Source organism: Enhydra lutris, unplaced genomic scaffold (genome assembly GCF_002288905.1).
Source record: "Enhydra lutris kenyoni isolate GAN:26980312 unplaced genomic scaffold, ASM228890v2 scaffoldscaffold22, whole genome shotgun sequence".
Taxonomy (NCBI): domain Eukaryota; kingdom Metazoa; phylum Chordata; class Mammalia; order Carnivora; family Mustelidae; genus Enhydra; species Enhydra lutris.
In genome coordinates, this window is record NW_019154106.1 from 10451145 (window position 1) to 10474216 (window position 23072).

At 54.8% G+C, this 23072-nt stretch overlaps 1 protein-coding gene across 4 annotated transcripts in view; it reads right to left on the reverse strand.

Annotated features, from left to right (window-relative positions):
- Nucleotides 1-3621: 3621 nt before the first annotated feature.
- LOC111149628 (CD6 molecule) overlaps nt 3622-23072 on the reverse strand; it is a 37691-nt gene continuing 18240 nt past the window's right edge. Inside the window, exons 2-13 of one of the 4 annotated variants that reach the window (XM_022506803.1) lie at nt 15409-15477; nt 14452-14802; nt 13499-13810; nt 12477-12779; nt 11243-11308; nt 8945-9085; nt 8495-8593; nt 7324-7446; nt 5660-5731; nt 5200-5454; nt 4795-4896; nt 3622-4266 (exon numbers count right to left, since the gene is read on the reverse strand). In XM_022506803.1, coding sequence (XP_022362511.1) covers nt 4202-4266; nt 4795-4896; nt 5200-5454; nt 5660-5731; nt 7324-7446; nt 8495-8593; nt 8945-9085; nt 11243-11308; nt 12477-12779; nt 13499-13810; nt 14452-14802; nt 15409-15477 — 1958 coding nt within the window. In that variant the 3' untranslated portion in view covers nt 3622-4201. Of the gene's footprint in view, nt 4267-4794; nt 4900-5199; nt 5455-5659; nt 5732-7323; nt 7447-8494; nt 8594-8944; nt 9086-11242; nt 11309-12476; nt 12780-13498; nt 13811-14451; nt 14803-15408; nt 15478-23072 lie in introns of those variants that run through there. The other 3 variants (XM_022506802.1, XM_022506804.1, XM_022506805.1) reach the window with 3 other exon arrangements.

Here is a 23072-nt window from a genome sequence, read left to right on the forward strand (position 1 = left end):
TTCTTTCTTTCTTTCTTTCTTTCTTTCTTTCTTTTTCTTTCTTTCTTTCTTCCTTTCTTTCTTTCTTTCCTTTCTTTCTTTCTTGTTCTTTAGTAAGCAGGGGTGAGGGGAAGCAAGAGATACTCATATTTGCTTGTCTTTGCATCAGAGAAACCAGACTGTTTACCTGGGGAGGGGAAAGAGCGACGGGAGAGGGCAGATAGCGGGGTGACAAGATTCTCATGCTCAGCCTTTGTATGCTGTTTGGAGTTTTGAACCAGGCAACTGTTTACTATTTAAAAGAAAGAAGAGGAAAGGAGGAGAAAAAGAAAGAGGAATGAAGGGAGGAAAGGAGCGAGGGAGGGCGGGAAAGAAAAAGCAGGCTCCCTGAGGAAGGCTCTGGTGTCTGAGCCTGTCCTGCATGTCTCCAACAGAGACCTCTCTCCCTCCAGCGCTGGACCTCCCAGATGAAGGGACGGGTTCATGTTCAAGCCCACTGTGCATGAACAAGTCGAGCTGTTGGTGACTAAAGTGGCGAGATGCCCAGGCGGTCTGGGGAAAGAGAGGGCCCCCCAGCTCCCACGTCCCTCCTCCCTCTGGTGTCTGTTCACTGAGGGGGGCTGTGGGCTCCACTGTTCCTTTCCTTTCTTTTTTGCTGCCGAGCACATACGGGGAAGGGTGTGTGGGTTAAATGTGCCCATGAGAGGCCCCCATTGTGCAGTGCGGTGGTTCCACACAGGGCTCTGGATTTAGGTAGAAAACTCGTGCTACCTGCTCCGCTGTGTGGCTTCTGGCTGGTCACTTAGCTTCTCTGGACCTCGTTTCCTTACTTATAGGGTAGGGAGGATAGTACCTTCTCCGAGAGCCCATATGGGGATTGTATGAAATAACGTATGCCTGGCAGGTAGCCAAAGCTCCTCATGGCCACCATCACCGCCACCCCTGCACCCACGTACACCACAGCTGCTGGCATCTGTGTGTCTCCCCAAGGCAAGGGCTCGGTCTCTCTCCTCTCATGCTCCAGGGCCAGCGTAGACCATGGTCCTATAGAGGGGCCCAGATCGTGAGTTAGTCTCCATCCCTGAGCCCAGAATCCCTATAGCCAGCGTGTCTGTGCTGATGGTGGACAGACGGGCCAGTGTCTGGTTTCAGAGCTAGGTTGGGGCTCTAGCTGAGCTTCCATGGGCACAGGGACAGGAACAGGTTTCTGCTGGAAGCACCATGGTTAATGCTCAGACTCTGAATCCAGATAGCACGGAACAGCTGTCGCTTTTTAGCTGTGCAATTTGGGTATTTTACTTAACCTCTCTGGGCCTCTGTTTTCTTACCTACAAAATAGAGCCGGTATGAGAACGGACTATCCTCAGCCTCTGCTCTTATCAGGCTGGATCACCCTTTACCTTGTGAGCTCCCTGGTTTCTTGTGCTATCTTTACTCATGCCATCCCACTGACTTGGAATGCCCTTTCCCACTGACAGCAAACTCCTATTCATCCTTTACAACCCACCTCAGACACACTGCTCACACCCCTACCCCAGACAAAGGTCTTTCCAGATGGCCTCCCTCCAGCTGGGTCAGGGGCTCTCCTGGACCCCATTCCCTGGGCTCATTGTCTCACTGGCTTGCAGAGCCATAAAATTCCTGCAGGGCCTCCCTGCTCAGATGGAGCCCCCCGCCCCACCGCCCCATCGATGTTTCTGAAATGGATTCAGCTGCCACACCCATTTAACATCCTGGTGTTTCCTCTCCTAGATCCTAGAGGCCTATTATAATGCCTGGTCTCATAAGAGTGGAGGTGAGCACACCGGCTTAGGTTTGGGACTTCCCTGCCCAGCTCCTGTTCCCTCCCTCCTTTGGATCAAAGCTGATGTCCTTGATCTCTGCCTGTCCACCTCCAGCAGAGGGTCTGGCTCCAGAAGTAATGGTCTGAGTCCCCTGGAGGCATAGACATGGCTGGGAAAGGCCTTGTCTGTGAGCAGCCCCCATCACCCAACGCAGGGGACTGGCTCTGGTCAGCAGCCGTCAGAAAGCCCCCCTGACTTATGTGAGCCTGGTGCAGCAGGCTCCCTGGGCAAGGAAGGACTTGTCTCAGAGTTTACCATTTTCTCTCAGAACGGTGTGTGTGGGTGGAGAGGAGGCCAGGGAAGGGGAGATGGCTTGAGAGAGAGCTCAGAAGGTGTCTCCATCTCCAGGTCTGAGCCCCGGGGGGAGGGGGAAGGGGAGGGAGGGCTGAATGGGGACTCAGTTATTAATTCTGAGTGACCTTGGACAAGTCCTTTGCCTCCCGGGCCTCTGTGTCCTCATCTGGAAAGTGAGATGCTCCCCGTGCCTCCTCAAACAGCACCAGTGCACGGACACCCCTCTGGGGATCGCTGGCTGTCTCCTCTTCTTCTCTTTCTCCCTTCAAGGAGCTCTCTCGCCTCTACCAAGAGAGAACATTGATTGCTAAGCCTTGACCCCTTGCAACCAGCTGTGTGGCACCGCGGTGCCTGACTCACAGACAGACCTCACAGCAAAGGCTCAGAGATGTCGAGTGGCTTGCCAGTGGCCACACGGGGAGGAGATGGGATTTGAACCCCGGCTGTCTGACAAAAAAGGCTGTGCAAACCATCCTGGGACTCTGTCCTGGCCGCCCCCGCCACCCCAGCACTGGTTCCTCCCCTAGGAATCCCCCAGCCTGGCTGGGGCGGGTGCAGAGGGCCAGAAGGGGGCCATCGCCGGCAACCACATCCTGTGACGGTTGCCCTGGGGAGCGCGAGCTTAGTCTCCACCTCTGGGACAGGTGAACGGAAAACGGGCCTTACTCAGCCCCGCAGGGCAGGATCCACAGCCCGGCCTCCTCCAGCACCTGCCTGCTCTGAGGAAACCCAACCCCCAGCCCTCACTCAGAAGGCAGAGCTGGGCATTGGCCTTTGCAGCCGGGCTGAATTCCCAGCCTCAGAGCCCATGGAGGAGGACACAACCCCTACCCATCCCTGCTGTCCATACGCCCGCCTCCTTGCCAGTTCCTTCCTCCTGGCCTGGGACCCATTCTTTGCCAAGTGGCTCTGGGCATAAAAATCCCCTGGCATGACTCTGAAACTCTTGGAGCCAGTGAGCCAGGGCCTGAGTGGGGCAGAGAAGAGGCGGGAAGCTGGCCGCTGAACGCAAAGGCCTGTGAGTCCTCCTCCACCTCCTCCAGGAAGGCAGGCCCCGTGTCCTCCTGTTCCTGTGTCCGCAGCATTTTTCATGGCCCTGGGCCATGGGAGGTTTCCAGGTCCCTAACATTTCCAGCATGATGGATAGGGCTGCCCCTACAACACACACACACACACATGCACACGCACGGACACACATGCACAAACATACACACAGAGGCCTGGGCACTGTAGAAGCTCAAGGACGTGTCACTCTACGGCCTAGTTTTATTCAGCAATGACTTTAATCTCAGGACACTCAGACCAGGACACCGGCAGCCGGCTCTGAGCCCTTGGGCCTCTCTCTGGAGGCCGCCTGGACACGTCCGTGGCTCCGGGAGAGACACCGCATAGTCACGTGCTCCTCGGGGAAGCTCCCAGGAATCCAAGCAGACAGATGAGCACCGGGGCTTAGTGCAGCCTCTGGGCCCCTCCTGGCAGACGACTCTGTGCTTCTGCTCCCGCAGGGCCGGGGGCCCGACTCTGAGTCTCTGGGGCAGCTGGGCGAGGGCCATCTTTGGAAGCCACAGGAAGCTCAGAGTAAGGATCTTCTGTCCAGGCACTGTCCGTGCAGAACAGGGCTGTGCTCTGGTGGGTTCCCAGCGTCTCCAGAGGGAGTCTGGTGAGCAGCCCTGGGATGGGGCCCCTTTCTGCTCTCTCAGTACCTCCGGGCCCTGAGCTGTCTGAGACTCAGACGGCCGAGGATCAGGAGGGGCCTCAGGAGTCATTCAGTTCAACCCCTCCTCGCAGCCGCTGAGAATGGCTCAGGTTGCTCATCCAGCCCAGAGGTAGAGAGCTCACTACCTCTCGGAGGCAGCACCCTCCACCTTGGGGCTGTTTGGGGCCGAGGGAGGGCCAGGCCAGTAGCCTCTGTCTGATGGATGGAGACTGAGCAGTAAGGGCAGGGTGAGCACTTTCCCTAGATCTCTCCAGGGAAGGCCTGTGAACCCCTGGGGGACGATGTGGGAGGGCGGGGTGGGAGAGTGGGGGCAGGGAGAGCAGGAGTCCCACAGAAGGGAGCCCCCTGGGGCCTCGCTGGGCCCAGCCTAGGCTGCACCGATGTCGTCGTAGTCCTCACTGTCAAGGGACTCAGGCCGCGTGGTGGGGGACCCTGTGTGGCCGGAGGCTCGGGTCAGTGGGAGGCTGGTCACAGCCCCTCCTGTCCCATGGGACACACCCCTCCCCTGCGATGCTGTGTGCGGTGCAGTGACCAGACCCCCTTCATGTCATCTTGTTTGTTACCATCTCCCTTGCTAGAATGTCAGTCCAGAAGGCAGAGCCTCCGCCGTGCTACTTAGGGCTGTAGTCTCCACGCTCACAGGAAACGACGGGCGACCTGACTGCTGGCACACTGCCTCCTACCACAGTCTCCCCCAAGGGGCCATCGGTTACCTCTGCTTGAATGCCTCTACTAATGGGGAGCTCACTTCCTCTCAAGGCATTCTTTGGAACGTTCTCTGTCCCATCCACATCCATTTTTCCCACCTCCTCATATTCTTGTTTTTAAAAAAATCCCTTTCCTTGTCTACTTTCCCTCTTGGGCTAATGAATCCAATGGATCCAGAGTTCCCTCACGCACACACCCCCTACTTCCTGTCCATTCTCCCCCTTCCAGGACCACCTCCCTTGCCGCTGGCACCTGGACACTCAAACTGCTCCGTCGAGGGGGGCTGGGGCGGCGGCTGGAAGTTCTGGTACCACTCTCCGGAGGAGGTGCTGGAGCTGTCGTCGGCCGAGGGCCCTGCTGGAGGCACCCAGAGCTGGTCACTCTCAGCCTGCAGACAGCCGGCTTGGGAGCTGCCAGAGCTGGGAGGCCCTGATGGCTCCCAAGAGTCAAGTTCCTGACTTGACCATGACTGAGGAAATGAAGGCCCAGAGAGGGGTGGAGACTTGCCCCAGGTCTCACAGCAAGGGGCCACAGAGCCCGGGGCCAGAATTCTGGACCCAGCCTGGCTCAGGGTATCCGGCTTTATGCTTGCTCCGGCCAGGTCGGCTGTAGGACAGGAGGCTGGGGTGCGCACGGAATCCTCCTGGCCCAGCTTACCTGAAAAAGTACCTCGGGAGCCAGCTAGCTCCAGGCTGGGGGGCTGCTCCACGAGGGGGCTTCTCTCCGCAGAGAACACCTGAGGCGTCCATGGAGGGAGCCTGCTGCTGGGGCTATTACAGTAATCTTCCCCAGAGGAGGTGCTGGACCCACTGTTGCTCCTGGGGCGGTGCTGAGAGCCCATGGATGGGGCGTCTGCCGTGTAGTGTCCGGCGCTGACCGGTGGGATCTCGGAAGGACGCATCTCTTCCAGTCCTGGCCCAGGAAAGGGGAAATGGTGGGAAAGCGGCAGCAATGCCTCCAGAGGGCTTTAAATTAGACTCAAGGAAGAACTAAATGCCAAGAGGAACTTTTAGAATCAGGAAGGACCTGTTGGACGGAGGGGCAGGGGTTCCCACTGGCATTTGTCGGGGTGAGCTGTTATCGCTGTCTCCATGCGCCCCTCCCCGGCCCCACTCACCTTCCTCCAAGGGGGGCATCCGGAACCGGTTCTGCTGGGCCTCCTCCTCCGTCACGCGGTGACGCTGAGAATCTACAAGCGGGGGCGGTGAGGAGGGGGCCAGGTCCACCTCTTCCTCCCAGGAGCCCGGACTTGAGACGGTGACTTGGGACAGTGCCCTCAGGCTGAACAGTGTGCGAGGACCACCCCAGGGGTGCAGAGGGGCTTAGCATTTGCCATCAGACCCCGGGCTCTTGTTCTAGTCCAGTCTCCAACCAGCCTGGGGTCAGGCAGCCACCCCGCCTTCTGCTTAAGGAAACAGGGCGAGTCCTGGCTTTGCGCCCCGGAGGTTCTGGGCAGATAGGGCCCCGTCTAGGAGCCTTCCCGGAGCAGAAGCCAGAAGGTCTGGAATCCTCTCCTCCCAGGCTCTGGGGTACCCTCGCTTCAGAACAGAGAAGATGACATGCATTTGTTGCGTCTTAAGGACTTGAGTGTCTGGGATCTTGGAGTCTGCCCTCTGGCCTCTACCACTGAATCTGAGTCACAGGGTTGTAGGGTTTTGGACTCTTGGTCCTGCCTTTTACAGGCCTGGGCATGGAATAGCAGGTTCTCGGGACCTGCTTCATGGCATGGCTGATGGAATTACTCATTTCCCACCCCAGAGGCCCTGGTTCAGCAGGTGGGGCACAGACGACTAGTTGTCCCCCATATCCATTCTTCCCTCCTGGAGCAGGAGAGCCTCTGGCCTTTATCTGGGTACATAGCTGCTCAGGATGGAGGCTTTGTCTGCTGGCCTCTGTTGCAGCTGGTGTGTTTAAGTTCTGGCCTGTGTGTGTGTGTGTGTGTGTGTGTGTGTGTGTGTCTATGAGTGGGAGTGATGTGAGTGTCTCTGGCATTCTGCCTTTTGGGGTAGGCCCTACCCCACCTTCTCTTGCCCTCCTGCTGCCCAGGATGTGGGCATGGCAGTGAACCATTCTGGACCATATGGAGGAGGGCAACATCCTAGGGACTGCACAACAGCAAGAAAGCCAGAACCTGGGCCCCTGCTGATTGCTCAGGGCACTGCTGTTTGGGGCCTCGGTCACACACAGTCAAACTCTCATCCCAACTTACATCTTGGGTCCTGGGGCGAGCTAGGAGGAATTTGACAAGCTCCCAAAGGAGTCACACCATAGGTGTGAGATTCTCTGCTCTAACCTCTGGCATCGCGTGGGCCCTGCCTTGAGCTCCGTCTGACCTGCTCCTATCCCCGGCAGGCAGGGAGGAGAGCTGGAAAAGCCGGCTAAGAGGTTCAAGCTGGGCTCGCCGTGAAGGGAGGGGAAGGGGTGAGGCAGAGGGACAGGATGGGACACAGAAGGGGTGTGAGCACGTGAGAAGCCATCTAAGTGCGGCTCTTTCCTGGACTTCCTGGTCCAACACAGACGCAGCCACCTGTAGGTGAGGTCGGGGGGCGGGTCTGAAGACCCCACATGGCCAAAGACAAAGGTAGAAAAAAATGAGGCTAGAGACATGGAGTTGTCTCTAGGGTCACAAAGCACTTGGAAAGCTTCAGTGCAGGACCATGTCTAGGTCACTGGGCGTGCAGGGGTGATGAGGTGGGCCCCACTGAAGGCCCCCAGCCAACAGGACCCTCTCCCTGGTTGGGGCAGGTGGGCCGCCTGGGGAACCCCAGCCCAGGCACTCACTGTAGAAGGTGGTCAAGGCCATAGGAGGCTGGGCGCTGAAGTCATAGTGCTCATAATCTGAGTCCGAGCTGGAGTCCGAGTCCTTGGGAAGTGGGGCCTGGACCTGGATGGGCAGCTGGAGAACTGGGGAGAGAGCAGAGTTGGGGGCGTGGCCAGGTGGTGGCAGAAAGGCACAGGGAGAGGCAGCAGGGAGTAGGGACCAGGGACAGAGGGGCAGGGAGAGCCCGTCTTATACAAGACCATCCAGCCTGAGTTTTCCAAGCTCCCCCTACCCATTTCAAACACGGGGAACTATTAACATCCGTTTCTTTCCCAAACACAGAGCAGTCGTCACATGCAGGGCTCTGTTCTGACATTTAAGAAACCATCTCATTGGGATTCTCATAGTGACTCTGTGAAGTACATACATCCGTGTCCCCATTTTACAGCTGAAGGAACTCAGGCACCGGGGGCCCTGGCCTTGCCCAGAGAGGCAGGCAGTGTCGCTCCTAACCCTTAGCCTGTAATAGTCACAGAGCAGGTGCCTTGAGCCCAACCTGTGGGCAAGGTTCTGTGTTCATATTCTTCCCTTGAACACTTGGACACCATGCACGGGGGATGTTTATATTATTTGGCTGAGTTTTGTATTGGTTTTCCTGTCATTGAATGCTTTCAAATAAGGGTGACTTCATACAGTCACAATGCAATGTGACTGAGCTCAAGTTCCTTCACAAGAATTTCAAGAACCGCAAACCCCCATGTTGTAAAAGATGGATGACCGATTCCATTTTTCTTTCATTCCGAAGATATGAAATAAAATTATGTTCCAGGAAAATCTTGATGGGGCTTTGCAGGAAGGCCGATGGGGCGGGCCATTGGAAGGGGCCATACTATCCCAAACCTACCAGGCGAGGAGCGGGGTGGAACAGTCCTCTGAGAAATGCCCTGAGCCTATATTGTTCCAGAACTCTCCAAAGCCTAGGCTGGAATGACTACCCTGGAAGGTCCTCTGCCCCTCAGGGCCCAGATTGAGACATGACACGTTCAAGGTCCCACAGACCCCAGTGGGCTGGCTGAGGTCTCCTCTCCAGCGGGGGGCACTGTTTTGACCTAAACAATACTGACCCTCCAGAAAGGATACCCTTCCTGTCCTCCCCAACCCTCCCCACCCCCAGGGTGGGTGACATCTTACCTTCTTCTTTGGGAATGGTGATGGGAACATCTTGATAGCTGTTGATCCCATCTGGGGTGGTGTTGAGTAGGCGCTGGTCGTTCACCATTACGGGCAGGGCTGAGGGAGGAGGGCCAAAGACTCTACAAGTCATTTTTTGCTCTGTCCTAGCCTTCTTGGTCCTATTCTCATTAAGACACCTTCCTCCTCAGCCCCCACCCCAAACACACACTCATGTACACACAGAGTCTGGTCGGTCCCTCCATGCACGGACCACTTCTGCTGGGCACGTGAGAAAATCCTTCCCATCAGGAGGTGCCCCCTGGGGCCAGGGCTGGGTGGCCATCACTGGATCACGACCACTCCTGCTGGAGTCTCACAAGGCCCACATCCTCCTGAGAGGGCCACACCTCAGGCCTGCTTCTTTTCCTCTCTGGGTCTTTCCCGTGGCTCCCAGAACTCTGAACCTACCGTATTTTCCCTTAACTTTCAAGAAGATGAAGGCTGTGAAGATGAGTAGGCCAAGGAGGAGAATCCCCAGAATGATGCAAAGGATGAGGAGCATTAGTTCCCGTGATTTCCAGTCCTCTGTTTTCACGGTCACAGAAGATTCTAGAAGCAAGAACCCCAAGTCAGGGAGAAAGAGGAATGGACATAGACTTCTCCTTGCCCTTCTTGCCTCTCCAGCCTCTCTGCAGCTCACCCTCTCCCTTTTTGGACCTATCCTCCACCCCTCTTCTTTTTTTTGAATTTGCCCATTTGCTTTTAGGAGCTTTGCATATAATAGGTGCTCAAGAAATGCATAGTGAATGAATAGTTGACGGAAGAAAACTTTCCCCTGGCCACCAGCCCACAGGGCTCTCTCTTTCTGCTCAACAGTTATTGAGTGCCTACTGTGTGCCCTCTAAGCCCTAGGGGTACCAATGTGACATCGGCATCACAGGCCTTGAGGGCGCTGCCTAGTGGAAGGATCAATATGTCGGCTCAATCCACTACGGTGTCACGCTTGCAGGGAGGAGGTGTGGGTGGGCATGAGGACCTACAAGGGGCACCTAATTCTCTGGGGGGCAGACCAAGGCTGGCTTCCCAGAGAAGGGGACTTGTGGACATCTCTGGCAGTGAACAGGCCACCAGGAGAGCAAGATCTCCTTTCTGTGCCCTGGATGCCTCCTTCCTACAAGACCTGTATTCCCTGAGGGTAGGGATGAGGGCTGTGATTCTGGACCTCCTAGCCCTGCAGCCCTAGTGTGGCTCACTATCTTCTCTCTCGGCTGTATCCCAGCTTAAAAGAGCCCAAAGCCTGGATAGAGGCTGCAGGGAGCAGGTGCATGGAGCCCTTGTCAGAGGGGAGACAGGACCCACCTCCTGCTCAGGAAATAAGGCCTGGGCTATGTAGCCCACAGGGCTGGATGGAGGGTAGTGACAACATCACAGGGGGCCAGAGGGATGTGATCGTCCTGACTCCCTCACTGGGGACAGTGTCTGCTCCTCCCCAGAAATGACTCCCTCCTTCTTCTCATTTTCTTCCCTCTTCTCCATTGGCCAAGGGGGTGACTTGGACCAGCCTGGGAATTGGACTTAGCAGCAGGAAGTGGGTGCACGAGAGAGGCTGGGCGGTGGGGGATACAGGGAATGGGGGCCCAGAAGGACCAGGGCTGAGGGCAGGGCTGTTGGGCCAAGGACTAGATAGAGTGTGGTCTGGGGAAATGGGCTCCCTGCCCTGACCTCGGTGAGAGAGAGCATGCCAGCGGGTGCTGTGGTCCTGGCTGGAGATCCCCACAGACTGTGCCATCCCCAGCATTTTGTTCCCTCTCTGTGCCCTCATCCACAACCAAGTTCTCTGTCACTAGGTGCCCCTCCACTCCACACCAAGCCCTCGTCCACCCTCCTCTGGTGGAAGCAGGGGACGACATAGAGCCCGTGAACCTGGGCCAGCCCCTGTGGCCATCCTGGGGTTGCCAAGGGGCTCCACGCCTGGACTCAATAATCAGGAGAATAACTAATGCTCAGACATGGCTAATTGCGAACTCTGCCCTGTTCCAAGGGCTTTAGAATAATTAATTCACTGGAGACTCAGAGCAGCGCTAGGAGAAAGCTACCATGATTATCACTCCCATTTTACAGTCACAGGATCTGAGGCTCAGAGAGGTGGAGACTTACCCACCATCCCCAGCTAGTGGGAGGCATGGCTGGAATTTGAGCCTCAGGAGTCTTCCTGGGAGGCAACCAAGTGATCCGCAGCTGGGCAGACAGCGTGGTGCACACTCCAGCCAATGCTGGCTGGCCATGCCTTCACCCCCTGAGCCTGAACCTCTTTCTCTGTGTAAAGGATCTAAGGAGACCTCCCCCATGGGGATGCCAGGAGGGTTACAGGGCCAGGAAAGAGTGACAGGAGGGCTCTGGGCCAGTGCCTGGGATGTGAGAAACACACTGACTGTTACCCTTGGTGCACCTGCCACTGGCCAGGGGCAGACCAGACCAGCAGGGGCTTTCTTCAGCTCTATCCTCCTGCTGAGCAGGAGCTGACAGGAGAGTGGGCTCCTGTCCATGAAGTACCAGGATTCGGGGAGCTGGGGCTCTGACAATGCAGGAAGGTGAGGGGAGAGGAGCAAAACAGCTGTGCAGCAGGGTGGGGGCCATTGTCTGGAGGTGGGGGATGGGGAATCAACCTCCGGGCCCCTCCCAGGTGCACACACATGCTCACACGCATATGCACACTTGCACGCATGCACCCACCTCTCTGAGAAACCGAGAACAAGTGACGCTCACCTACGGTGACCGGCTCAACGCTTGTAGGGACTTCAGGAGTGGACAGGTTGAGCAGACTCCGGGAGCCTGTCAGAAAGCACAGGTCATGCCCTCAACACATATTACAGAGCACCTACTGTGCGCCAGCCCTTGTATTAGACACTGAACAAGACAGACACGTGACCTGGAGTGATGGGCGTAGTCCCGTGGGAAGCAGGGCGGTGGGGGGGCATATAGTTAAGGAAACCTGCCTTTTCCACCCCCCAACAATAAGGAAGGGTTCATGGATTAGACGCTGGGAAGTTTCTTTGGTTAGAATAAGAGGTAATAAAAAGAAGTATCTCTTCTTTCTGTAAAACTCTGCTACAGACCACAGATCCCTTTCTCTGTTAAGTCTTGGGTTCGCTCTTCCCATTGGCCTTGGGAGCCGGGAAGCCGACATGAGGATCATTACCACAATCATTTAACAGGCAAGGGATGGAGTTCACAAAGTCCCTTGGTAGATATTCCCTGATTTTCCCGCTCCCCTGCGGAGTGGCTAGGATCGGTGTCCACATACTCATGGCACGGAAGCCTCCCCCTGCGTGAGCAAGCGGCGCAGCAGGAGTTCACGGCCAGGCGCCTCAACTGCACAGGGACGTTAACGCCATGTTTCTTTGGGTCTACCACGTTCTAACGCCTCTGAAACTGGGGAGACGGCATCAACTGCTACAACCGAGGACACGCCGTGACTTTATTTTGGCAGCATTTTGGCCCTTCATGGTACATAAAATAATAATAGTGTCACATATCCATGCCCCCTTAGATCTGGTGAAATAGGGCAGGATCCAATTCATAACGTGGACATGAGGCTTCGATGAGGGAAGAGGTATCAGGTGCTCCCCAGGGCCTGCCACGTGATCGGGGCTCCAGACTCTTGTCCCCCAATATTATTTTCCTATACCCACCTATGATCACCAGCCCAGCCCTGGGACGACAGCGGGTTTCATCTCCTGAGCCAATTCCAGTCAACAGAGACCACTGCTTAACATATGATAAAGCCTTAGTAAATATCTGGGGGCTGAGTTGAGGTTCTGTGGGCAAGAATGTCCTGCTTGATTGGCCCTGTCTACTTGCACGTGGTAAGGGCTGGCAGACAATGGCCCCTCTAATGCGGGCACCGTTGTCATTCCTGACCTAGTGCAAGTTCTTAGGCTTCCGATTCAGGTGCAAATCTGGGGGAGGGGGTGAGGTGGGGGCAGGGAGGAGGGGGTACCTGAGCAGAGGACTTGGGCTGCGCTTGACTGGCTACAGAGGTTGGAGTTGTTGAACCGCCAGGAGCAGTCGGACAGGATGGACTCCTTCCCCGTGCACGAGTAGTACATTCTGCCGGGCAGGGAGTGGGGCCGCCCGCTGGGGATTCTGACCATGGTGCCACAGCCCAAGGCCTGGCAGAGCACGTGGGCCTCCTGTGAGTACCACTCACTGTTACACACTGTGCTCCAGACCCCACGGAAGTGTACCTCCACCTGCCCCTCGCAGGGGTCGCGGCCCCCAGTCAGGCGCCAGGACTGGTGCTCTGCAGGGGAGAGATGGGCCACGGGGGCAGAGTCAGGTCGGGGTCCTTTGGGCAGAACCCCGCACCAGACCGGACTCATGAATGCAAACACCCCCAGCCGGTCGGCCTCCGGATCCTGAGTGCTTTCCCTCCTCCGTCTACCCACCCCCTCATCTGCTCCGCCTGCTCTGGCCGGCATGGCAGGCTGGCTACTCAAACTGTGGGCCTCAGACCAGCAGCGTCAGCATGGCGTGGAATCTTGTGAGAAATGCAGTCTCAAGCTCTGCTTGGACCTCCTGAGTCAGAATGCATCTTTACTGAGACCCCCACTCCCCATTCCTATGCACATTAAAGAGAAGGCCTCACGGGACCAGAACTTCATGGCCTCCTCTGCACTGCCCACGGCCTCCTCAGGGGCCTCCCTGCCTCCATCTCCCCTTGTTGTTCTGAATCAGGTGACCAACACACACTGGGGAAGAGTCTCCCTTCTCATGTCGTTTCCTCCAGGAGGTGGGCAGGCTTGTCCCTCCAACTCTGGATCCCCCGCTACCTCTAAACTCCACCTGGCTTCCTTTCCCAGGTCGTTTATCACTCTGTCCCCGGGATTGCGCTTGCCTGGGTCTTACCCTCCCTGGGGGACTGGGCCTCACATCAGCAGGGGCCATCTCTCCCCACACCCAGGCCTTCCATATGGGTTGGGGGCTGTCCGAGGTTTTGACCCCCACCCCCCTCTTGCTGACCTGAGCACACCACGCCAGCGTCCTCCTTGTGGCCGCAGTACCCGTCTCCTGGCAGGCCCGGGCAGTCCCACAGGTAGGTCTCTTCCCCTGAACAGTTCACCTGGTCCCGGTGGATGGGTCCTTGGCCAGGGGCGAAGTGCAAGCCAGGCACGGCCTGAATCGCCCAGCCGCAGTTGAGCTGCCTGCACACCACGTGGGAATCTTCCAGGTCCCACGTGTCATCGCACACCGAGCCCCACTGGCCTTGCTCCAGCATCTCTACGCGGCCTGCACACCGACTGCTGCCGCCCACCAACCGCACCGCGCGGTTCTCTGCGGGAGGAAGAGAAAGGGTTTGCGGGCGGGCGAGGAAGGGAGGAAGGGAGGATGGCGGCGGCTGTGGATCCAATGAGAGGAGCTGGGAATTCGGTGGGTAGGATTGGGGAACCCTGTTAGGACTGGGGTCCTGATGGGCAGAGGTGGGGAACTCCTCAGGACTAGGGACCTGGGGGCGGGGCTGGATACCCGCGGGTGGGCTGCCGGAGCTGGTGGGAGGGGCTAGTAACCTGGTGGGCGGGGCCTGAAGAGCAGGTTGGGTCTGGAAAGTGACAATGCTAAGGGACACTGCGGAACCTGTACAGGGGAGGTAGGGGCAGAGATCGAGGTCCTATTTGAGAGAAGGTGCGGGACCAATAAGGACCAGAGACCCAGTAAGGATTGGGGACTCAAGTGGTCAAACAGAAGATCTAGTAGGGGAGTGGTCTGGGGGCTGATCAGAGGACGTGCTTGAAGTGGAGATGAGGCAATGCTGCAGTCCTCCAACTCTGTTTGCGACTGGGGTGGGGTGGGGGGCGGGGGGACGTCTGGAGGGTAAGGCTTGGGTGCAGTGGCGAGGACTGGGGACAGGGGTGAGGGACAATGGCTGAAGGCCTGAGGGTGGGGCGGGCAGGGCGCTGGTGGCGGTCCGCGGGTACCTGCACAGGTGACCTTGGCCGGCATCCTACTGCTGTTGCACGCATGTTCCACCACTTTGCACAGCTTCCATTCGGGACTTCTGCACAGGATGGCGGGCGCCAGGGCCAGCGTGGAGTTTGGGGCCGCACTGGAGTTCCCCACGCCTGGCCCAGGCAGCTTCTCCAGGAACGGCAAGGTGGGCTGTGTGGTTTCCCAGGCCCCCCCGCAGCCCAGGGCGAGACACACGGCTTCAGAGGCCAGGCTGTCCCAGAGCGCCCCGCACACGGGCTCCCAGGACAGCTCAAGCCAGACCTCCACGGTCCCACTGCAGTGGCTGCTCCCGTTCACCAGGCGGACCCCGAGCCGCTGTCCTGGGGGTGTAGGATGCCAGCTGAGGCCTCCACCCATTGGGACGGCAGGTCTCAGGGTTGGGAGTGGGCATGCCCGGCTGCCAGGGGCTCCACTGCTTTATCTTGGACAATATCCCACTGGGCTCTAGACCTCAGCCTTCCAATCTGCAAAATGGGGCTGGGCTGGTTCATCCCTGAGCCCTCTTTCAGGCCTGAATCTGGTTCTCCTTAGAGTCAGGAGAAGGGGGCTAAGGGCAACTATAGTGGCACACAGCTTTGTATAGAGGAGGAGCTTAATAGATACCTGTTGAGTTAATCAAGGACCCATCCCACTCCCACCAAGAGTCCTTTAGCTTGTTCGCAACAAATCCCTTTAAAAGGCTCACTGAACCTTTTGCCCCTGCGTATGTGACCCTTGATCAGTGGCTTTTCGAAAATGGTGGCTTTAAGCTCTCAGAGTGAATGGAACAGTGGCACTTTGGGCATTGATTCAGGAAGAAGTGTTGTCTGAAGTTAGGGAGCCTCCCTGATCCCTTCAAAGTCCATCTCCCTTTCCCATCACCCGGGACACCATCTGCTTGGTCTCCAAAAGCAGGCTGCGGGCCCCCAGAAAGATTCTCTCCTCACCTGGCTCCAAGCGCTGGCTCTCTGCATGGCTGGTGCTGGACTGTTCAGATGGTGCTGGAGAAGGATGACCTGGAAGCAACCAGCAGCAGGCATGGTGGGTGAGCAAGCTCAGGGGTAGAGGGCACAGAGGCGCCTTGAAGGTCAAGGGCCACTTTCTGGAGCAGGGGCTACATGGGGACTTTGAAACACCACGGTCCTGGGCCTCAGGCAGAGTTGCCTCCATTCAGGGTAGGGAAATTCTCAAGCTCTGTTGTTGTGGCCACAACTACTTTGTCTTTGAATTGAAGGAATGCACTCGGAGATCTGAGTGGAGGAACAATGGTGGGCTTTGGGGCCAGACCTACTTACTGGCTGAATGACCAGGGATGGGTTACCAGCCTCTCTCGGCCAGAGTCCCATTTTGTTGGCCACAACACCTAAGGAAGTTGTGTTTTGCTAAGAGAAGTCAATGTCTGTACTATACTTGACATACAGAAGCTCCAAAATGGGGGTTATTGTTAGGAAACAATATAGTTAGGAAAAACATTTTCATTTGGGAAATCTGTTTGAGACACTCATACCAGACTTTAGGGCTATTGGTGCATCCTGGGGTGGGACCGTCCCGCTGTACAGCACTTTCAGATACCGAAAAACTCAAGTTGCTGAGGGCCGAACACATGCCAGTACATCTGTTTTTCGCACGTATTATTCCGTTTCCCTTCAACCACACCATTAGATAGGAACATTCACTTTTTACAAATGCAAAGCGAGACCCAAAGACAGAAGTCCATCTCCTATGCCAAGGGATGTCCCTTCGTCCCTCCAGAGCCTCTGTCCACATGGCCATGGTGGGCTGATTTTTTTTGGACTTCAGTTTCAGTTTGGCTCAGCCAATGGGGAGCCACAGCAGACCTAGGAGGGAGGGAGGAGAGGGGAGTGGTGGTGCTCATTCCCCTGACTCCTTCTCTGTGAGGTCCCCCACTGAAGGTGGTGGCTCCTCGTCTTGACTCTCTCCTTCCGGTCTCACTGACCAATCCCTGCTCTCGCCTCTTTGGGCCCTGGGTGGCAAGAGCTCCTTGGCTTCCAGTTCCTGCGGACCTCACCCTTTGTAAATAAGCCCCTTCAAATGCTCCTATCTTGATCGCACCACCCATTTCCTCGTGGGTCCCTAACCAGTCCACGGCCTGAGGCCACCCAGCTCAGCAAGAAGCAGAACCTGGGTCTGAACTGTCTCCAGGGGATCGGCTCTACACTGGGCAGGGACCGTCCAGAGCGGAATCACAAAGAGGGGACCGTGGCAGAGACCGTGGTGCTCCCAGAAGAGCTCCCCTGCACGCAGGGTCTCCTACTTAGGCTGGGCCATTGCTATCTGGGAAGAAGGACGTGCGCTCCCTGCCGGGTCGATGGAGATAAGAGGTGGTGAGTGTCCTCCATCTCTTTTTTCTCAGATGTGCCCCTATTTGAGGCCCTAATGCAACCGCAAGAAGGCGGGGGATGCTGGCCGCACTAGAATCTTGCGTAAGAAGTGAACCTGTATTCCAGTTCAGATCCGGATGCCCCCCAAACCCCCCAGAACTAAAAAAGAACCCAAAAAAGCCTAAAACCAGAAAGTGAACCTTTGTGGGGTTAAGCCATAAAGATTTCAGCCTGTGCTTGTTACCTGAGCCCAGCCTGGCCTGGCCTGACGGAGAGAAGCTATAGGCTCTGGCGGCTGCTACTAGTCTCTGCCCCTCCCCCCACCCCAAGCGGATACTATGCACTCACACCTAGATGTGCTGGCTGGAGCGCCCACATCCCTGCCGGCTGGCGCAGCTCCCCTACAAGCATCCATCAGGGCCACTCCATCACTCAGACAGAAAGTAATCAGGCCTAGAATTGCCTATCCTCACCAACTCCCTGGTTGGCTGCCCAGCCTGACCCCCTGGAGGGGACTCAGAATTCAGAGCACAGACTCCATGGCTAATGCAATATTCAGAGCAAGAATTCAGAGGCCACAAATTAGGATGGCAGAATCCCCGTTCCCACAGCAACGGCCCCAGAGCCCCAGAGTGGTTTTCAATCCACGCACGGGGTGAGGCACGGGGGAGACTGGGGTGCTGGCCGCAGTGTGTTTGCGCATGTGTGTGTGGTTGTGGTGGGGCGTGTGAGTGCATAGCTGTGACCATTTGTGTGTGAGTGTCTCTGTGTGTGTGTGTGTGTGTGTGTGTGTGTGTGTGTGTGTGTGTGTGTAGGGCTCTCTGGGTCTGGGGAACCACTTTCTTATGGGTGAAAACATACACACCTTCTGCTAAACCACAAAACTCTAGAAAACAGGTCCCGAGGCTGAACCAGCCCTGTGTCCCCTCCCCCCACCCACCCCGCATGCCCACCTCAGTGATTGTTGATTGACTGACTGATGGAGGAGCCAGCAGGAACCATCAGCTGCAACGACAGCTGTCACTAAAGCTGTTTATGTATACTCAGGGGTTTGTTTTTCTGGGTCACAGGCATTTTCCTGCCCCCATCCTAAGAAGGGATCCTGGCATTTGTGTTCTCTGAGACCTGTGCCTATAGGAACAAAAGCAGATTTTACCTTCCCCTCCCCTTCCAACCAGGCCTCTGTTCCCCGAGGGTCCAATGTAGGATGGGCGCTCCCCCAGGAGCGTTACTGCCTTTGCCGGCTTGCATACTTTACAGTTTTCTTTAGATCGATTCACTTTTTGATGCACTAAACTTATTTGAAAAGGAAACTCTACCTTTTCCTGGGAATTTGCTTTATAGCGTTAAGATACTTGAATATAGAAACATTCATTGCAGGGGCATCTGGGTGGCTCAGTTGGTTAAGTGTCTGATGCTTGATTTTTAGCTCAGGTCATGATCTCAGGGTCATGGGATCAAGTCCCATGTCAGGCTCCGCACTCAGCCCAGAGTCTGTTTGATATTCTCTCTCCCTTCTGCCCCTCCCCCACAAATAAATTTAAAAAAAATTTTTTTAAAGTGTTCATTGCTTTAAAAAAGCGTCCATGGTTCTCAGATAATTAATCACTGGAAACAGACTGAGTGCTCATTCGTTGGGAAAATGGAATGAATTATGGTCCATTTACAGCATGTCAGCTTCTGTAGCCTTTATAAAGAGTGAACCGGAGTTACACCAGTTGGAGGGATTCCCATGCTATGTTGAGGATCGGAGCAAGATACGGAGAAGAAAATGTAGTCTGTTACAACTTTTCTAAAGCAATGGTCGAAAAACCCCAACCAACGGAACCACCAGGCACCCCTAAATATTTTTCTTACCATGCAATATTCAATACTAAGTTCATCTACTAAGTTCAGTTATCCTGTGTGCCCCAGAAAATCATCTTGAGTTGTGCCCCCCATTCTGCAAAGGATAGGAAATGCAGGGGTGGGTGTCCACATGGGAGAAGAGAAAGCTTCCCCCCAGCCCAGGGGGGTGGCAACTTTTCAGGCCACAGCCCCAAGCAGAACAGAACAGGACCTCGGACTGGGTAGCCTGGGCAAGATGTCAAGGGGACATGAAACGGAGGTGACTGAGGATGGGAAAAATGAAGTCACCTTGCCTGGAGCCTAAGAAAATGGGACACTGATCCTCTAGTGTTTCCCAGGCTCGTGGGATTCCTGGCGGCTTCGAGAACTGGGGGACATGGAAAGGAAGGAGGCATCAACACTGAAGGAGAGGCTGAGGCCCCCGTTGGCTGGCGGGGAAGCTGTCAGGTCCTGTCAGGCGCTCAGCAGAACACCGCCCTGGGGCCCTGTACACCGCACCCAGCATGGCCATGCAGGGGTGGGAGAAGCACTTGCCGCCCCCACTCCAACAGACGTGCTCAGGAAAGCACAGGCACATAGTAAATGCTTGCCGTGTGGCTGATGTGGGAGAGATGCTGCTGGGTTGCATTTGGGGGGCAAGGCAGGGTGGACAGAGTGGACTTACAGCCATGTGGAGGGAGGGCCCCACAGGGAGAACCAGCGTGCAGAGCGTGGCAGGCGTCTCCTGCCACAAAGCATGTTGTTTTCTTTTTAACATTCGTGTGGGGTGTCGTGAGCCCGTAAGTCAACAGCCCTAAGGACCGCAGCAACAAACAAAGCCCGTCTGAGCTTTTCACTTCTGGAAACCTGTCCTCCAGAAATAACCGTGAAGACCGCATAGAGATTAGACTCCACATGTCAGAACTGGAACGTTCTAGATTCCTTTCTCCAGCTGGATCCCTCTCAAACCATGTGACTCAGGCAGATCACTTAATGTCTCCTAGCGTTGGGCACTCGCGCTGCAGACCGGGAACAATAGGCTCCCCACTGCAGCTCATCATAAACATGAAATGAGATGACTCCTGGGAACTTCCTGCGGCCAAGACTTAGAGACACTGCCCGGTAGACAGTCTTCCCCTGTCATTTCTAATAGTAAAAACATTAAAAATCCCCCAAGCGGGAGAAAACGGAATTATCTTAAAAGCACGTGGGGGATTGGTTAGGAAGATCCAAATTTAAAATATTTGCAAAAGAGGTTCACAAAAAGGGATACCTGGGTGGCTCAGTTGGTTAAGCATCTGCCTTTGGCTCAGGTCATGATCCCAGGGTCCTAGAATCCAGTCCCGCATGGGGCTCAGCGGTGAGCCCATTTCTCCCTCTCCTTCTGCCTCTCCCCTGCTTGTGCGCGCTTTCTCTGTCTCTCTCTCTGACAAACAAATACATAAAATCTTTAAACACTATATTCACAAAGAGTTTATAATGATGTGGGAAATGCCATAAATATGGTTATGCTCTCCCCTCCAGCCCTGCCCCCGCCCAGCTGGGTTTCAAGCTTCTGAAGGTCTTCCAGGACCTAGAGGGAGCCGGAGTTCGGTCCCCCATTCTGCCCTCTCCTCGAGCCCTGGGACCTTTTTCCTCTGTGGCCCCGGCCACATACAAGTACGGTTCTTTTGGTGATGAACTGTGGATTCCCATCTATCCCGCTGGATTCTCAGGGCCACAGGGACAGGGACTGTTTCTAGTTACTATTTTGTTCACTCCCATATCCCTGGCACCTGGCACAATGCCTTGCCCAGAAGAGATGCTAAAAGGATATAAATAAATGAAACCCAATCTCTACTACAGAAAAAAAAAAAAAAGCTTCAGAAAAATATAAACACTAGCAAGAAATATACCCATACAGTGAGTTTTGGTGTTCTCTTTTTGTTGCTCTAAATTTTTAACATCTACAATAAAATAAAAATTAAAGGTCTCCAAAGAAACAAATGGGCCTTTTTTCCTGGGGATACATGGCTATCCAGCAGCACTGATACAATGAGTTTTAAGCCAACTGTCCCCGCATTCTTCTACCCTGAGCCTGCAGAGAGGGCCTGGCGGACGGTGTGGCCGTGTCAGCCAGAGCCATCCTTGCTCCTGGGGGGTGAAATGAGGAGCTCAGGTGCTCAGTGGGCCAAAGTGTTTCCTCTCCTGTAAATATCAGCGTTGCTGGGGGCAGAGTGGAGAGGTCACTGGGCTGAGCATTAAGGAAGTGGGTCTCAGCTGATTTCTATCATTAGCTTTCTGTGTAACCTTGGATTGATCTTTTATACACCCCAGACCTGTTTTCTCACTTGCAAAACAACAGGCTGATAGATTTCTGGTCTCTTCTAGTCCTTCTGTCCTTCTATTATAATTAGATAAAATATATAATGAAAGATGACATCCGTTGAGCACTCACTGTATGCCCCTATAGATGGTAGCCTTGTGCTTTATCCACTGTACTGGTTATTTGAATCCTCACAACTCCTCAATGAAGTGGCATAGGGGAGAAAACTCCAACACAGAGAGGTTAAGTAAGTCACCCAAGGTCACCCAGCTGGTCAGCATTGGAGGCAAAACTAGAACTGGGCAGTCTGGCTCTAGAATCCACTCTTTTAAACCACTACATTGTACAACTTCCAACATCTTATGGAGATAGATGGGAAATCTGTCCTCTACCCTCAGTCTATCAGTTCAGGGGTGGGTTCATCATATGCAAAGAGTTTTTATTATAAATGCAGCAGAGAAATAGAAATCTGGACACGTTAGAGATTGTTTTGTCTGAAATGGACGATTGTGTAGTGCTGGGCTGTCCAATATGGTGGAAATTTTCATTTTATTCAGTTCAATACATTTAAATTGAATTTTAAAAACTGATGTTCAATCCAGTCATTGGAAAACGTCAATGAAATGTTCGACCCACATAGACCTGCAAATCTACCTTTCCCATAGTAAATTTTATGAAATCTAAATACAGATTAAGTCCTGCTGATGAAACTTTAGTGTCTGGATTGAGGTGGGCTTTAAGCACCAAGCATACACTGTGTTTCGAAGACTTGGTAAGAAGAAAAACCAATACCACAAAGAATGTAAAATAGCTCATTGATAACGTTTTATATTGACAGCATGCTGGAAAGATATTTTGGACATCTGGGTTAAATAAAATGTATCATTATGTTAACTTGGTCTGTTGGTTTTTACTTTTTAAGATGTGGCTCCAGGAAAATTTAAAATGACAAATGTGGCTCTCATCATATTTGCATCAGACAGCATGGTGTGGGGGAGACCATGGGCCTTGACAGCTTAGCCATGAACTGCCCGCGCCCCTTCCGCACCAGCTCTCCAACACAGGCTGGCTCTGGCCCCCTCGGAAGCCCCTGTTTCAACTTGGAGGAGAAAGGGACGATCAGAAGAGAACCAAGCACCAACAGAAGCAGGGGCATTCGGGAGAGGTGTCCTAACAGGGAGGGGGCCGGGACCGTGTGAATGTCTTTCTCTCAAGAACTTGCCTTGAGGTTGTTAATGGGGGGTGATCCATAGAACTGGAAAGAAAAAGGAACAAAGTATAATTCCATTAAAATTGGAAAGAAGCGTGGTACAGGCTCACACAAGTAACTTCGAACCTGATCCTGAACAGCCAGCGGGGTTCTGTCTTTGAAGGAACTTGGAGGAGTTGTGACACCCAGCAGGGCTGAGTTTACTTTGTCCCAGAGACTGAGGCTGGCTGGGAGGTTTGGCTGGACTGCATGGCCCTTGTTCACAGAGGTGACTGGTGTTGGACGGCTGTGAGGAATGGACCAGGCTGCACCTGCTGGGAATCTCCAAGCCCAGGAAGGTTGGGGTGATCTCTCTCCCCTTGGAACCTGAAGGCAAGTTAGTGACTTGGTGTTTTGGCCCTAGGTTACTTTATTTGACAGTTTTCTTTGTTTTTATTCATTCCTCTTCTACCTAGAAAGAGCTTGGGGACACAAAGGAGACTCAATGTGCATGCTATGAACTGGACATTTGTGCCCCCCCCATCCATATATTGAAGCCCTGTTCCCCAGTGTGATGGGATTGGGGGGGGGGGCTTTGGGAGGGAAGCAAGGTTAGATTGCAGAGAAATCCAGCCTTTTTACCTTTCTTGGGCCACCATGCCACACAACAGAGGATGCATGCCCAGGGTGGAATTCCCATCCCCTCCCCCACCAAATCCAAGGGGAGGTCAAGGGCAACAGCAACTCATAACCTCCACTGAAAGAGAAGAAGAGCTATCATAAGAATAATGCAACATAACCAACTCTGGGGTCTGCCAGAGTTCTGGAACTCCCCCAGTCTCTCTCTTGCTCAAGAAAGCGAGGGAGTGTGAGTGACATTAGGCTGGGAGCCGACAAATGAGTCTGTGGCTGACCTGCATTCAATGCCATGAACGCCCACGGACCATT